This window comes from Pteropus vampyrus, unplaced genomic scaffold (genome assembly GCF_000151845.1).
Source record: "Pteropus vampyrus isolate Shadow unplaced genomic scaffold, Pvam_2.0 Scaffold50, whole genome shotgun sequence".
In the NCBI taxonomy this organism is placed as follows: Eukaryota; Metazoa; Chordata; class Mammalia; order Chiroptera; family Pteropodidae; genus Pteropus; species Pteropus vampyrus.
In genome coordinates, this window is record NW_011888831.1 from 1581755 (window position 1) to 1595004 (window position 13250).

At 45.8% G+C, this 13250-nt stretch overlaps 1 protein-coding gene across 1 annotated transcript in view; it reads left to right on the forward strand.

Moving 5' to 3' along the window:
- Window positions 1-4564, forward strand: part of WSCD1 (WSC domain containing 1) — a 37931-nt gene extending 33367 nt beyond the window's left edge. The window contains exons 8-9 of the mRNA XM_011359757.2: window positions 1913-2113; window positions 3474-4564. Of these exons, the coding sequence (XP_011358059.1) occupies window positions 1913-2113; window positions 3474-3826 (554 nt within the window). The 3' untranslated portion in view covers window positions 3827-4564. The remainder of the gene's footprint in view (window positions 1-1912; window positions 2114-3473) is intronic.
- The last annotated feature ends 8686 nt before the right edge of the window (window positions 4565-13250 follow it).

Here is a 13250-nt window from a genome sequence, read left to right on the forward strand (position 1 = left end):
ATCACCTACAGCAATCTTGGTCTGGTTTGGAGAAAGCCAAGATTGTCTATATAACCTAGCGCCATTGTCCTTTTGAGTCTTGAATGTTATGGGCACCTACATAGTCCCTGGGAACCACCCACTGTCCACAGGCTGCAGTTACCCACCTTGTTGATCTAGAAGGCCTACCTTATTCACACAGCTGACTGTTTTGGTCCACAAATTGCTAAGTGACCCAATGACTCAAATAGTCACATGTGAGTTGTGGCAACACTACCTCAAAATGTATCTTTGAGCCTTACAGGACTGGTCAGCTACTGGCCTCAGAGTACTTAACAGAGCAATGACACACACAGATCTGAAATTTGCAAGGCAGTTTCAGTGCCAAAATACCAAACCTGTCCTAGGTGAGCGTGTCTTGAATTATAAGGAAAATGGCCGCTGTCGAAATAGGCCGGGGAAGTATGAAAGGCACCCTGAGTCTCAGGGTGTCAAAGACCAGATCTCACGTTTACTTAGCCCTTGGTTTGAATGCTCATTTATTGGAAACTCCAGTTATTTGACAGAATGAATCAAAGCAAAGACTTTTGGTGTTTGACCATAGCAGTGATGAGTTTGAAACACTAGGTGAACCCAGATGTCCAACTTCAAAGGAGACTTGCAAATTTCCAGGCATTTGTAGATGGACAAATGCTTCCCAGCCATTCATGAAATGGGGGAAGGCACTTATTTATTTTTCGAAGAGCCCAAAATAAGGTCATGTACATTTATGGAGCATGTCCCCAGAGGTGGTTGGCATGGGCTATGTTGAGATGTGGCCGGGAGACTAGGTTCAGGGGACATCTTTCTAGGAAGCCTTCTGTGACATCCCACTATACCTTCTAACCAGTTCCCCTTACATTTTATTTCCATAAGCCCCATGCTCTGTAATATACTTGGGCTATTTCCCTATTAGACTGTAAGCTTAAAGATAGGATCTGAGTCTTCACCCCTGACATAAAGTTCAACACAGAATGAGTACACAATAATCGTTGTTGATAAATACGTGACTCTGTGTGTGGATGGATAGGGTCTGGACTTCTCAGTTATAAGTAATTCAGCCTCTAGTGCCCAGTAATGGCCCAAGGGGCCCAGGAGGAAGGCAGATCCCCAGCCTAGAAAGGTTGGTCAATGGGAATAAGGTTCTGTTTATAGAAACTGGGTTCTGGGTTCAGCAGGGCTGGGCTCAAACATTGTGCATGAGACCTTGGCCAGACTAGGGCCCGAGGTGGAGGCTCTCTTGCATTGATGCAAGGATGCCCTGTTATAGGACCATGGCATAAGGTCAGAGGGAGGGACAACAGCCGCTTACAGCTCTTGATCTTATGGAGAGGTGGGTGGAAGCCCGGGGCCTACAGGGACGCACAGAGCCATGTAGAGAGAGCCCTGGCTCTGTCGCTGTGGCACTGTGTGATCTTGAGCAAGTCACATACCCACTCTGAGCCTCAGTCTCTTCATCTAGCTATACCTGTAGCTATAGTTGACTCACAGGGTTATTTTCAATATTCATGTGAAATTGCCAAGAAAATGCCCAAACATATGCATCTGCAATTCCTAGAGATGGGGCATGGTCAGGCCCCTCTGCCTCCTGCCTCCTGGGGGTCTTTGGGAGGTACGTTACCTCCTTTCTCTTGCAGACGACATCTTTCCCCACTTTTAGATACCTCCTACTCTCACTTTCTCTTGGGCAGGCTGAGTTCTGGAGAGGCCACCCTGTCAATCATCCATAGGCTCTTCCAGTGCTCTCTGCTGTGCCATCCACAGGCCTCTCTTAGGCCCCTATTGAAAGCTTTCTTTAAGACATGCTGGTTAGCATTCAGTCTATCTGTTGCCATGGCAGTGGGGGCTCTACCATGCCTTCCTCCAAAGCGGCCCTCTCCTTTTTCCCGGGCAGGGTTTAAGGGTGAGAAGGACCACTGGCGAAGCCGGCGCACCATCTGTGTGAAGACCCATGAGAGCGGCAAGAGGGAAATTGAAATGTTTGACTCTGCCATCCTGCTGATCCGGAACCCTTACAGGTCACTAGTAGCTGAATTCAACAGGAAGTGCGCCGGGCACCTGGGCTATGCAGCTGACCGAAACTGGAAGAGCAAAGGTACAGAAGGGGCCGGTGGGCTGGGGGCTCTTTGCAACTTTATTCATGGAATCAGTCTGCTGATACACACTTACTGAAGTCCTACTGTATCCTGAGAAAGGGGTCACAGTCTCTGCCCTAAAGGCATGCACAGTCTAGCCTTTGGACAATGAGTTACAGAGATACAAGTCAGGGTAGTGAGCGAGATAAAATTAAGCCATCAGAAATAAAACTGTGTCTAGCAGAGCGTGTGGCATGATGAGACGGGGTCTATAGGCCAGACAGGTTGTGTTCCTGTCCCTGCATGACTCTGGATCAGCTGATGCTGACCCATGTCCTCTCCTTTCCCCTTTCCCCTCCACCTAGACCACCTTCCTTCCCCCAGCCATCCTCGTCCCCCTTGCTGACTCCCCTTTACCAACTCACTAACCCCAGGCAAGCTGCATACCTTGTCTTCTGAGCTTCAGTTTTCTCATCTGAAAAACAAGGTGGTCCCTACCTCATGGGGTTGTGACGAAGATCAGATAAAGCAAATGCTTCCCAAAGCATTTGACATGTGTTAATAGCCCAGTTATAGAAACTATTTTTGTTGGGGTGATTCTTGACATTTGCATGCTCTCCTCTCACCCCCAAAACTCTAATTTCTTCATTTGCTGGGAAAGCAATCTTATGGAGTAGGTCATTTGCAGAAGCTTGAAGCTGCTCCTATCCATGGCTTCATTGACATAGTTGTGCCATAGCTGTGCATCACACCCACCAGACACAGTGAGCATCAATCAGATACCACGCTCATTTAGCTTTACGGGAGGGGCTGGGACAGGAAGTCAGGCCTGCACAGCATCTTCCTCTTACCAGGAAACCCAGCAGCTGCCCCCACTTCACTGCTCGGCTCTCATCACCCACATTAGATGTGCATAGTTGCCAGAGACAAGATCAAGGTGAATGAAGGTCATCTTGACAGAGATGCCCTGCTTCAGTTTCCCACCTGTATTTAATATCACTATATCATGCAGCGAGGCCCAGCCCAACCCAGCTCTCTCTCTCACTAAGGTCAAGGAATGCATAGCACATAAGAGAAAGAACCAGTTCTTGGTACACGCAGTCCACATTTGTCTTAATTTGGTGTGTTTGCAAGGTAACTGCTGGGGGCAGGCACACTCAAGGTCACACCTCCCTGGCTGGCATAGGACTCTTCAGAGCCCAGCCTAATATTAACCCTTATTCACACTAGGTCACCAAAAGAGTCTTTCTGCACAGGATATTTTAGCAAGTTAGCCTTGGGCAGTAGGTAATAGGAAATCCTGGCTGCTTCTCTGGGCATCCAGAAGGGCCAGCATCCTTGCCAGGCAGGGCCCTGATGTGGCACTCCTCTCCTCCACAGAGTGGCCGGACTTCGTCAATAGCTACTCCTCGTGGTGGTCCTCACACGTCCTGGACTGGCTCAAGTATGGCAAGCGGCTGCTGGTTGTGCATTATGAGGAGCTGCGGCACAGCCTGGTGCCCACACTGCGGGAGATGGTGGCCTTCCTCAACGTGTCAGTGAGTGAGGAGAGGCTGCTCTGTGTGGAGAACAACAAGGAAGGCAGCTTCCGGCGGCGCGGCGGGCACCCTCAGGACCCCGAGCCCTTCACCCCAGAGATGAAGGACTTGATCAATGGCTACATCCGGACGGTGGACCAGGCCCTACGTGACCACAACTGGGCCGGGCTGCCCAGGGAGTATGTGCCCAGATGATAGGCCAGCTGCTCTGCCCACCCCGCTGAGAGCCAGCCGCCCCCAGGGTAGCACCTGCACAGATGCACGAGTGGCAGCCTCACTGGGACACAAAGCTGCCTGTGCCGCCAGCAAGAAGGCTCACCCGGGTGCTACCTCCCTCACATGCAGGGAGACAGGACATAAGCCCTTAGCCCACCCAGGCAGACCCGATATCACAGGACAGACAAAAATGGATACACACTCCTAGCTAGGCATGCTTAGACATGCCACTCTGCTCTCATGGTGCCTGTTTGACACCACCAAGCCACCAGGCAGGGTGTGCCAGCCACTCCCAGACTTGCAGACGCAGTTACACACAGATACCAGGTTATACATTCCCAGAGGCTGTCGGTCTGTCTTTCTCTCTCACATACAGACACGCATGTGTATGAGGGCTCTCGGAGGGCCTGGATTTCCTGTTTACAGCCACAGGCATGGACTTGCTGGCCAGAGTCCTTGACTGTGGGATGCTGGGCTGGGCAGCCATTCATACTCTGAGCCTCAAGGACCTGGGCGTGGAGGTGGGTTCATGGACTGTTGCTGCTGGGCCATGAGGCCCTGAATGTGTGTCTGACGTCCCATAAATATGTGTGATATGACAACTGGGCGCCATGAACTCTGCAGCCCTGCCTCCCCCTTCTCTGCAGATGGGCTGGCCACACTGTGGGCAGAGCGGAGCGCCCCTAATACACACACCAACCTCAGGATCCACCGAAAGTTCTGTGTACCCCATGTCACCCCTTTCAACATGAGTGATCCTTGGAGTACAGCCTCCTTGCCTGGCTTCTTTCTCCAACTGTCCTTGAGAAAGCTAAGCCTCAGAAACAGGGCATGAGGTTGAGGGGACAGTGGGGCAGCAAGGGAGCTGGGGGGATTTGGGGTAGGCATGGGGAAACCCAGGAGGGATGGGTCTTGGGGATCACCGTGACTGGTTGTCCCACTCATCTTGACAGTCCCCTGCTCTCCTTTGGGTCCCGCCCCTGGATCATGAGGAAGGGGGTCTGCTCGGCCCATCAGTAATGACCCTTCACCCTTGGGGAGAGAGGCCATGGCTACAGCTTCTCCCTGATCACAGGTGGCTGTGGTGGAGCCCTCTCTGTCCTTCTGTCATTCACTCCACCACTTCCTGTCACCAGGCCTCTTTGCCACACCCTCTGTCTCTACTTCTGCTAGGCTGTCATCTTTTCTATTTGTTCATCCACTTCCTTAAAAAAAGAAGGGCACTCATAGATGCTGACACCTGCTATGTGCTGGCCTCAAGTAGAAAGAGAAGACCTATACGAAAAGCACTTTTTCCCCACCCAAAGCTCACAGTCTAGTGAGGCTGGGGGAGGGAGTCATCACAAATAGGAGCAAGAAACCCAGAAGGAGGAGTGTGGGTGCTATGCAGGCTCAAGCGGTCATTGCGTGTACCTGTGGTCTTTGGGAGATGCACCACGGAGGCTTCGGCCTGGTCTTGAGGACTCTGTATGAATTATCCCAGCAAGGAAGAGGGGAAGGATAATTAAGCCAAAGAGAACAGCATGTGCAAAGGCTCAGAGGCTTGGAAAACCCTGGAGTGTTTTTGCAAAACAGGTGAATGGGGTTGGGGTGTGTGTGCCTCTCCGAGTCTGTGCAGCAGGAGGAAGGGAGTGGATGAGTGAGGATAAAGATGGGGACGCAGAAAAGGACTCTGTTTTTATAGCCACTTAGTGTTCAGCCTAGGAGGGACAGAGATGGTGACACTAATTACCTTTCTGGGTCACCCTTTGCTACATGTTATGTGAGGACCAGGGAGCCCAGGTCTGCAGGTATGAATGGACCAGGGAACATGGCACAGGGCACCCAAGACACAGAGAAGGTTGTGGAGAGCTCAGTTGAACACTGTGCTATGTGATGGGGAAGAAGGTGGTGGGTTTGAACTCAGGCAGCCCCTGAGCCCCTCTATAGCTTGTCCAGGCCTGGGATAACCCCAGCTGGGCCCCTTTGTCTGACTTCCCCTCAGCCTGAGCCAAGCTGCATCACAAAGAGAAAATGTAAGAGGTTTGAGAAAGCTGGTCATGGGGATGCCCTGACCTCTTCTCTAGCTAGCAATGAGAAGCTGAGAGCCACCCCTAGTGAGGACAGGCAGGAATAGGGGTGCCAGTGGGGCTGCCTTTCCACAGAGGGAAGCCTCCCCAGCTTTCAGTTTTGCCAAGGAGTGGGCTTGAGTATTCGTGCTCCTGGTGGACTCCAAGTCCTTCCTGATATTCCTCTAAACTCACACTGATGCCAAGGCTGTCCTAGACCCTCCCCCCAGCATCACCTATCTCAGCTCAGACCTGGAAACAACAGGATCTTTATAAACATTTATTGACTCAACATGGCTCCAAAGTCAAGTCTGCAAAGGCCTCTGATAAGGCCATGTCTCCTGAGTTGTAGGAGTAGTCGAGGCCCACCAGGAGTTTCCACACTGCCTTATAAAGGGGCCAGTGGACACCTGCATCCCAGAGCAAACCTAGAGTCTTAAAGGAGACAGAAAAGCACCAACCCATGGAGAAGGAAGCTGCTCTACACCTGAGACTGGTTCGCTGGCTGTGGCTCTCACTCCCTGGTCACCCAGACAATCTTCAGGTAGAAGACTCAGAAGCCATGGAGGCTGAGAAGGGCAGAGGTGTGGCTGGGAGGCTGACCAGGACCACGGCCACAATGAGACCCCCTGGGCTTCCCATACCCTCACCTCAAGAGTCAGGAGAACAATAGCTCAGACCTTTCCTCCTGGTAGATAGGCTGGTACATCCCCTGCTGCCATGTACCCAGAGACGGCCTTTTCTTTTTGGTTGGGTTTTCGGTTGTTCAATTGGCTTTTCGTTTTTGTGTGTCTTTTTGTCACATATGTGTGTGTGGAGTGTTGTGGTGTGGGTGTGTCTCGGTGTCGTTTGGTGTCTGTGCTCAGTGTAGCGCCTGTGGTTTTTTTGGTGTTCTCTAGTGTTTTGTGTGCGCAAGGAGGTGCAAAGTCTCCACCTGCTGCTGCTGATTCTCAGCAGCCATCACAGAAAGGGGGATCTGTCTGTCCTTTTGGGAAAGTCCATTTGTCTCTCTCCAAGTTAGGTCTTGTATCCAAGTTAGCTCACAGTTTCTTTATAAAGAGGATACTGTCCTAACCAGCTAAGGAATAAAATGGATCTGTATTTAGGAGAGAAATGTGTTAAATGCATCAGGAGCCCATCAGTACAGAACAGCAAAACCCCGATTGTCTACAGATTCTAACTTTAAAACCAAGGCTATGGCGTTACACAAACCTGTGTTAAAACATGTAATTTTCATGGATTTCATCTCCTGTTGTGGATCAATTTGGAAAAACCAAAATATATAATTTTAAGAAACTAAAATACATTCTGATAATCCCAGTGATGTGTAAATGAGAGTGAAGAATAGAGAGGCTTCCAAACCCTGGGAAGAAAGCTGCTTAATTATGTGAGCATCTTATAATGAAGTCTCTTGCAGCTAAAATTAGATTTTGAGTGCATGAATATGCAATAATGTTTGCACACCAGAATGCATTTTTTCCTTTAAAAGTAGCAGGAGTTACTTAGTTCCTAGGGGGCCCGGAGAGGGGAGATGGAAATGCTGGGGTTGATTTTGTGGCTGAAAGAATTTTTAGGTTTGTTTTCTTTTGACTGGAAACTCATTGGATGTGTTTGAAATGTGATGCCTCCGGTTCATTCAGGTTTAGGGAGAAATTGATTGGTCTGAACCCATACTGATCACCATTCAATATTATGCAAGTTGGCCTGAACAAGTAAAAGTAGTAGAGTGGAAACAATACAGGGTCTACAGATTGAAGAGTTGGGTTGTAGTCCCAGCTCTGCTCTGCTGTGACTTGGGAAGGTCTTTTCCCTCTTTGGTCTCAAATTTCCATCCATACAATAAGGGATGTGGTAGATGTTGCTGGTTGCATTTCCAATGTCCGTCCCCCCATTTTATTTCCCAGAAGGCCTTGATTTCTGTATTGAGATTTAATGATCTAGCTTAGCTGGCTCTATCATCACTTCCAGGGGTGAACCCCATGAACTGGATTGAGCCAATAGCACATTCCATCTCTCTGGCTACAATGGTATTATCATGTGAGCTAAGGTAATGTAGCCAGAGGAAGTTTCAAGACTTTTTCTGGAAATGCTGAGTTGAAACTCTTTTTATTCACCCTGCTAGATGTGAAAGAAGGAGTAGGCAGTCCTGGGTCTTAATGGTGGCTATCTTGGGACCATGGAGGGGGAACCATTCTTGGCTTGAAGCTGACATTAATAAAGTGAGAGTTGAGAGATGGAAAGAAGCCAGGTCCTTGGTGACATTGTTTAAGTACAGGATCAGGCTTAGCCTGTGTTTGACCCTACCTCTAGATAGATGGTTTTGTTACATTGGCCAATAAATTCCTTTTATTGTTTAAGTTGGGTTTAGTTGGTTTTTTGTTACTTACGGCTCAGAGCAGTATACAAAGGGCTTGCATTGAAAGGTCCTGTGGTCATGATATTCTCTGTCTCTGGCTAATGTGGATAAAGAGTAAAATTCAGACCAATATGAGCTGGTAGAATTAGCAAGTGGATGTGGAATGCTCAATAGAAAGCTGTATTCAGTCAGCTAGGACAAGAAGCATTTTTAAGTCAGTACACAATGAGGTCACTTGTATATCCTTAGAAAAATCATTCCTTTTGATTGCCCAGCCCAAACCATCAGTTGTCTCATTTAATCTTTAATCAATGCTTTGTTATTATCTCTATTTGACAGATGAATGGACCAGGATAGGAATCTTTTATAATTGTAAAAGTATGACCCTGTTGTATTTACCATAACTCCTTTCATGAAGAATATGATGTGGTCTTGGAAGGAATGCCTTGATAAGCTATTTAGATTGAGGGTGAGACCTCCTTCAAGGGACATATTTGAGTAACAGCTGATGGGCAGTAAACTGCCTTTTAAGGAGGGTAGGTACAGTTAGTCATACAGCTTTGGTTTTGCTGAGTGGAACATGCAAGCTTGGGGCAGAACAGAATCACTGCCATTGGAGGAGAGGTGGGGTGATGCCACTGAGAGTTCCCTTCTGTCTTCTCCTCTTAAACTCTGACGTGTGCTAGAAATTAGAGGGACAGAGTGAGTTATACATGGCCTCTATCTTCAAACTCTCCTTAGAATGTCTGAATCTAAGACAGTTTGCCAGGATGGAGTCTATGCAGTATGTAGAGAAAGCCAAAGATCCCAGGAAATTGATGTGAATATATTTGTTCTCAGTGCTCTTTTGTTACTGAAGATAGATTTGAGCCTCTCCTGAGAACTCTTACATTCAAAAATATTGCAGAAATCTGGTTTTCTGCCTTGAGAAATTTGAGCAGATCCACCCTAAAAGCTTATTTGCTTATATAAAATGAGGAATCTTGGTATCAAACAAAAATTAAAACAATTTGCAGTCAATGCTGTAAGCATAAGCATGAGTTGAATGAATTGACTTTCCAAGGTGTCTTCAGTATGTGGGACATTTTTTTTCAGGTTCAGACATCAGCAGTGACAGATCCATGGCTTAATGGTATAGCTAATGATGATCCAAAGAGTAAACAGGTTTTGAAGTTTAACAAACATCATCCCACATATGCCTCAGTGAGATGGACGTTATAATTTCCATGGGAGGGGAAGAAAAATTTAGTTTCTGAGAATGTTTGCCCGAGGTTCAAACCCTTTGTTTTACAGCTGAGAAAAAGGAAACTCTGAATGAGGAACGATTTCCCACAAGGTCATGCTGTGAGAATGAGTGATGGAGCTGGGGCTGGAACGAGGACCCTTCCATGAAACCACCTGATTGCCCCCATATTGCAACCCTGTAACTCTTCGAGAAATTGCTAGAAATGAGGCAGATGTGCCCATTCAGTTCATTTGGAAGCAACCCCATTAATTTCACTGTTAATTCTTTGCCAGAATACTTTTTGATGGGCACCTGAGTTTAGTTTTAAGGGCCATTTATCAAACACTTCCAGTACTTGAAAACCTGCTCAGAGGGTGCAGGCCTTTCCACAGGAGCGAGATTAGAAATGGACCATAATTTTCCATAAGGTAGAAGCCCAGAGTTTTCATCCTGAGTCACAAAAATCCCAGGCAGCAGAAAGGTCCAATTCTCCCAAGATATTAATAGACAAGCATCTTTGGTGGGCCCGAGATCAGTGGTGTGCATGCGTTTATGAGTACATGTGCAAGCAAGCATGAGCTCTAGCTGCTGACAACTGCCCCCTTTGAGTCCCATGCCAGCTTACATGAGCATTATAAGTGATAAGAGCCTGGCCACCTGATTTTGGCGTCAACTCACTTGGATAACTTCCTCCCACAGTCAGAGCTACCACATCCTACTTTAGAAGGCAGAGCTTGCACTTAGTGTGTCTAGGAGAAAGGCTACGAGAATAGAGAAGTGGTACTAAGTACAGACAGTTCCCTCCTTACCCAGCCTTCAACCATCTAAATCATAACATGAGGTATACCAAAGATTGAGATCACAACTCACCAGAATCACCTGGATTACTTTTCTATTATGACATAACAAATTACCACAAACTTAAAACAATACATATTTCACCCCATAGTTTCTGTAGGTCAGGAAGGAGTCTAGGCCAAGCTCAGATGGGTCCTCTGCTTCAGAATCGCACTGGGCTGCAATCAAGGTGTAAGCTAGGCTGCGTTCTGATCTAGAGATTTGACTAGAGAAGTGTCCATGTTCAAGCTCAGTCAGATTGTTGGCAGAATTAAGTCACTCGTGGTTATAGGACTGAAGCTCTCAGTCCCTCCAGCCTACCCTCAGTTCTCAGTTAGTGGGCCCCTCAATTCTTATAGGCAGTTCACAGCATGGCTGATGTCTTCTTTAAGACTGGCTGCAGAGTGAGATAGAGTCTTACATATATTATGTAATCACAGGAATGCCATTCCTTCACCTTGCCATATTCTGGATAGAAGCAAGTCACAGACCTTACCCACATTCAAGGGTAGGAAATTACACAAGGGTATGAACACCAGGAGTTGGAGATCATTGGGGACCACCTTTAGGTCTGGAAAAAGTCCAGAAATCAGTACATTTCTTTATATCTATACAGCACTGCTGACCACTGGATTGCATTGAATGCAGTGGATGTTTTGAAAGAATCATCTAGAAAGATCAAGTTATATCCATGTTATAATAATGAGTTTAGGTCTAATATCCCCAATACACCATCTTGACATTAATGAAATCATTAACATCTCCAATTCATATTGGCCATTCTATACTCATTTTTCATTTGTCATGCTCAATACCTAGTAGGCCTTTCAATATCTGGACTTCTTTCTTCAATTTTAGGACATTATTAACTATTATTAATTTGAATATTACCACCGCTTTCCTTCTCTAATCTCTCATCCTGGCATTTGTTTACACTGATATTGAATCTCAAGAATCTAATTTCCATATCCCAGCTCTTTTTTTATACTTTCTACCTCTAAATCCCATTATTCTGGATTCTGGGACAATTCTTCACTTTGATAGTTAAATATTATAATTTGCTTTTCACTGTGTACATTCTTCTATTCAACGAACTTGATTTCTATAAGTATGTTTTTTAGTCCTGAGACCTCTAAGCGACTAAAACTTGTTTCATGGATGATCCCACTTCACATTTCTCTGAGGATATTAAATATACACATACAGATGTTTTCTACTGATTACTTATAAATTATGTTTCCTTGGGTGTGAGTTTTCCATTTGTTGTTTTTGGTCTTTTTCATGGTTTTGGTTTTCATCAAAATTTTGATGATCATGTGTTCATAAAAGGAGAGGAAGATTGTGTAAGGGTCAACCATCTTGGTTGGTTTGATACCTCAACTAATGATCCTATTAATTATCTCAGACCACCTCCTTCCCCCCAATTCCAGTTCTTGGTGAGAAGCTCTCATCTTCCGGAGAAACAACTCTTAGCAATGTCTCGGGTACTGATTCCTTTCTTATCTTCCTGTTTTCTGTCTTTCAGAGTTTGTTCATTTTTAGGTCCACTCTGGTTCTCTTCTTATTTCCATGCATAGCTACATTATCATATATATTTGATTCAGGGAGGGAAAAAACAGAGCACATGCTTGCTTAATCTACCAATTTCATGAAAACCAGATCCTTGATTCTTAATCTACCATCAGGAAAAACAGATCCTTGATCATGAAAATCAGATCTTTGATGTCCTCAGGGGACCTGAGAGCATCACAAAAAAAAAAAATGCTTCCTTGGAGTAAGAAGACCTGGGTTTTATTCTAGAAGCATAGTTTACTTGCTATGTGACTTTGGACATGTGCCTTCCCCTCTCTGAATCTCAATTTATTCATTTTTTAAAAAATGAAAAGTCCAAAATAAGAATTGTCTAAGGCCTCACTCAGTTTTGGCATTCTAAAATTCTGTTTATCTCATCTGCATAATCTCATGGAAAGGAACAATCTCTGCCCCTGCTCAAAGCACAGGCCCTCACCAAAGATGTCATAACAGACTGAACTTCACTTGAGAAGCTAATCTTTGTCAGGGCTCCCCCAAAATGGAGAGTTCCCTGGGAAAAATAAAATACCCTTATAATTTCTGTTTATTCCTTCCATTCTTCATTTTTTAAAAGTTGATAAACAATTCACCAATATTTTTTATTCACTTGAAAAGCTGTATTTTCATATTTCCTGGATTTTAAGCCAGTGGAGGCAGGGATGGTACTATGTTTTGCATTTATCTTTGTAACCTCAGCACCTCGCACGAGACTTGGTATGCAGGAGGCACAGGAAATATTAGCGAACTGGAAGGAAGGATGCAGGTAAATCCTAAATCACCTGGCTTTTAAAGTTTTCCACAAAAATAAGATCTTCCTCAAAAATAATACCTTGCTTTTCTTATCTGTGAGTTAAGGGGATGTTGTAGAAAATGCTTGGTTGAGTTTTTCCATCAGCTGCTTATTAAGAAGCTTGGGGACTGAATTGAGCCATAACTATTCAGTACTACAGGTAAAAAAGAAAAAACAAAGGTGAAGAAATATGGTAGCCACCAAATTCCCCTGGAGAGCTGTTTTGAACTACTATACAAGTGTAGTTCTAGGTCAACTATCTATTCCTTACTCTTAGAGAACAGAAGACAGATCAGCAGGATTTTCATCAAAATCTCCACTTATTGATGTTCAGGAACATAGTCTAATGTTGTGAGCCCCACCTTTGCTCCACACAGGAGCCTCCACTGTAAGTGGGTACCCTCCTTATTTGCCTTGAGGCAGGTGGGCTTCTCTACCTCTTCCAGTTCTGTAGCTCATTCCCTAAAGATTATCATTACTGTGGTAAAATGTTTTTTCTTCTAAATAAGAAACTCCTTTCTATTTTAGGTCGCACAGAGACCTCTCCCCCTCTTTCTCCTGAGAGCAATAGAGGA